The following is a 3,297-nucleotide window of genomic DNA, read 5'->3' as shown; positions in this document are numbered from 1 at the left end:
ACAGAAAGTCTTTAATCCATGTGCACAGAAGGGGGAAGAAAGGCCCAGGTGTAGCAGTTTCTCTGTCAGGATGTCTGAGATGATGTTGTTGAAGGCTGAGCTCAAATCCAAAAAGAGCAGCCTTACATAGTTCCCTGGGTTGTCTAATTGGCTCAAGGTAGAGTGTAGTGTGGTGGACATGGCGTCAGCTGTAAAGCGGTTTGGTTTATATGCAAACTGGAGCGGGTTTAGAGTGGGTGGAAGGCTAGCTTTGATATATTTTGATACAAGACTTTCAAAACACTTCATGACTACAGGCGTGAGGGCAACTGGCCTGTAGTCATTGAGACTATCCACTAATGGCTTTTTGGGAACCGGAATTAAGGTGGACGTTTTGAGGTTTTGGTGCTGCACTGTACCAAAGACTGGTTGAATATTTTGGTGATACCATGCTGCTACCATGTCTCTTCACCAACGACATCAATGAGCTTCAGTAAGAAGCATTTTCTAAATGTTCCAGAGTCTCTGTCCTGGACTTTTAGGAACTGATCCTTCCAGAATGTGAATGTGGATTTGAGCTTCTTCATGGTCTACATCTGCAGTTTTCATTGAATCAGCTTCTCTAGTTTCAGAAACACAAACTGCTCTGGTTCAGAGAAATGTTCTGTTCAGACAGAATGGGATTGAAACCCAAAGTGTGGTTTTCTCAGAGGAGCAGAGATCTTTCTGCTTCTGTTTGACTGCATGAAAGCAGCAGAGACCAGAAGTGAGACAGAAACTCTGAGAGTGGAAGTGAGCTCTGAATGCTGAATGTGTCTGTGTTTGGACTCCCAGCAGAACTGTGCTGCTCTCTCATGTTCCTGTGGTTTCAGGAGGAGCAGAAGAAAACAGACTGATGGACTTCAGGATGACTGAACACGTGCACAACTCTACATTTCCTCTTTCATGCTGTCACTTTCTGCATGAATCTTTCATCTAATAACTGCAGGAATATTTGTCATTTTCTTCTCTCATTTCACACAGCAGTTCACCAAGTTCCTCCACTGCAGACAGAGACAGTCATGTTGATCTGAACATTAGAGAAACTCATCATGGAGCTGAAATATGATCCTGATTCACTCAGATGACACTTTAACAGCACACAGGTTTTTGGAGCACACTTTCTCACTGTGTGGGAGCTATGACTACTACATCTTTGGATCTGGAACTCGACTGTTTGTAACGGGTAAGAAGAACCATTTCTGCTCCTTCAGCTGTTTGATTTAGAGTTTGATGGTCTCACTGATTATGGAACATCTGCTGGTTTCTGAGAACAAGATCAGATCTGAGCTTCAACTGAATTAAACTGAAGTTTGGAAATGAAACGGAAGATAATCATCATTTTGAAGTAAATAATGATTCACAAAAAGTTGTAAAATTGATCCTGACTTTAAACTTCTTGAAATTAAATCAAAATGATAATTTGAGCCATCAATCTAATATAAAAAGGTAATTTATTTATTTAGTATTGGATCAAGTATTTTTCATTATTCACTTATAAGTGTTAATGTAGTAAATATCATAAAAAGCAAAACTGATTTTTAGAAGAAATATTAATCATAAGATGTTGTTTTTTTTCTTAGTTAAAATAATTAGAATTTAACAAGTCTAAAAATTAAGAAAGTCATTTTAAGGTTAAAGGGTTTATTTGACTAACTTGACATGTTTTTCATCAAAGTTTTGATTCTTGAATATTTTCAAATATCAAGATATCTTTTCTTAAAATTAAGAAAAGATATCGCTTTTTAGACATACAAATGATCATTTTTAATAAATTGAGTAATATTCTGGATTATAAAATAAATATGTTTTAAATGCTGAAAAATATAAGAATGTTATGATAGAATGACAAGAAAAGTCTTTTGATAATTCAAAAAAGGGTTATTTATATTCAGCATATTTAATATTTTTAATCACATATTTTAATCACATAATCTTTAATTTCCAAATTTCTAATCCAAAGATCTTTTTCTTCCAAATGAGTTAGTGTGAGTGTAGAAATGATTTGCAGCCGTCGTGTCTCCTGATGACGGTTTGATGTGAAGCTGAATCCAGTGAGTGAAGTGAACTTTGTGCTGCATTGATGAGGAGTTTAGTGATCAGAGTTCATGGAGTTTCCAGGATCAGACTGAATGCACTTCTGGAAGCTGCTGTTGACTGTGTGAGTGTGTGTCTGTGCTGCTTGTTGCTGCTGTCAAACTTCAGATGAGTCCGTAGTGAAGCCCGTGGTGAGCGTGTACCCAGCAGCATCCAGAGTCCATGTGGAGGGGAGCAGCTCCCTGCTGTGTCTGGCCTCAGCCATGTTTCCTCCTGTGGTCCAGTTCTCCTGGAAAAGACAGAAGAACAATGAACAACTGGAGAACCTGACCTCTGAAGAGCCGCTGGATCTCAGAGAGTTGGGACGCAGCGCCTCCATCCTGCTGCTCCATCAGCAAGAGGACAGCTCCTATAAATACATCTGCTCCGTCAAACATGAGGGGGGCACAGTGGAGGCCCAAACACAACAAGGTAATGAAGGCTTGGTGACTGTGTTCAACAGAGATTCAGCTTCATGCTGACTCTTTCTGACTCTTTCTCTGTTTCAGAGTTTCCTGCTGCAGGTTCCTCTGTTCCTCCTCTGGACCTGGTGGAGCTGTCCTTCCAGTCTGAGTGCAGGGTGAAGCTGCTCTGCCTGCTGTACTCAGTGCTGATAGTGAAGAGTCTGGTGTACTGCTGTGGACTCTCTCTGCTGATGATCCTCAGAAACAAGGGAGCATCCACCAACTCCAGACATGCTGAATGACTGTTTTCTGCTCGTCTTTTCTCTCCATCAAATCTCCTCCTTTCATCTCATTCATCACTTTGATCACAGTTCTCAAATGTTCTTCATGACTTGCTGTAGATCCTTCATCAAACTGTGTCAGCTGTGTTGTAGAGATGGAACTTTGCAGTTTTCTGCTTTTTCATTTACATTTTCTGTTTATACACATTGATCCATGTTCTTACATTTTATTTGCAACAAAATTCTCAATAAACCTAAAGACAATTTCCTTGTTTTAAGACATTTAACTGTAAGTTTGTGATTCTTTCAAGAACATCAACAAATCAAAAGTTTCCATGCAGCAGAATAAAGACAGAGAGCAGAGAGGAGGGAGGTTGATGAGTGAACAGCAGCAGATATGAATCTGCTCTCAGTGGTTTGGATTACAGGAAATGCTGCTAACAGACAATCAAACTGCCTGCAGATGTGTGTGTTTGTGCTCTGCAGCCTTCACACCCTAAACTCTGGCTACACAATTG

At 39.8% G+C, this 3,297-nt stretch overlaps 1 protein-coding gene across 2 annotated transcripts; it reads left to right on the top strand.

Annotated features, from left to right (window-relative positions):
• Positions 1-466: 466 nt before the first annotated feature.
• Positions 467-3,061, top strand: LOC101173763 (immunoglobulin lambda-1 light chain). Of its 2 annotated transcripts, none has more exons than XM_023965696.1 (3): positions 467-1,204; positions 2,224-2,526; positions 2,619-3,061. In XM_023965696.1, the coding sequence occupies exons 1-3, from the start codon at positions 1,084-1,086 to the stop codon at positions 2,798-2,800; spliced, it is 606 nt and encodes a 201-aa protein (XP_023821464.1). In that variant the 5' UTR covers positions 467-1,083; the 3' UTR covers positions 2,801-3,061. The 2 variants fall into 2 exon arrangements, with proteins under 2 accessions (XP_023821464.1, XP_023821463.1); XM_023965695.1 differs by having other exon boundaries at positions 2,604-3,061.
• The last annotated feature ends 236 nt before the right edge of the window (positions 3,062-3,297 follow it).

This window comes from Oryzias latipes, chromosome 17, assembly GCF_002234675.1.
Source record: "Oryzias latipes chromosome 17, ASM223467v1".
Taxonomy (NCBI): Eukaryota; Metazoa; Chordata; class Actinopteri; order Beloniformes; family Adrianichthyidae; genus Oryzias; species Oryzias latipes.
The sequence above is the reverse complement of the archived record's forward strand: the minus strand, read 5'-3'. Positions and strand labels throughout refer to the sequence as shown.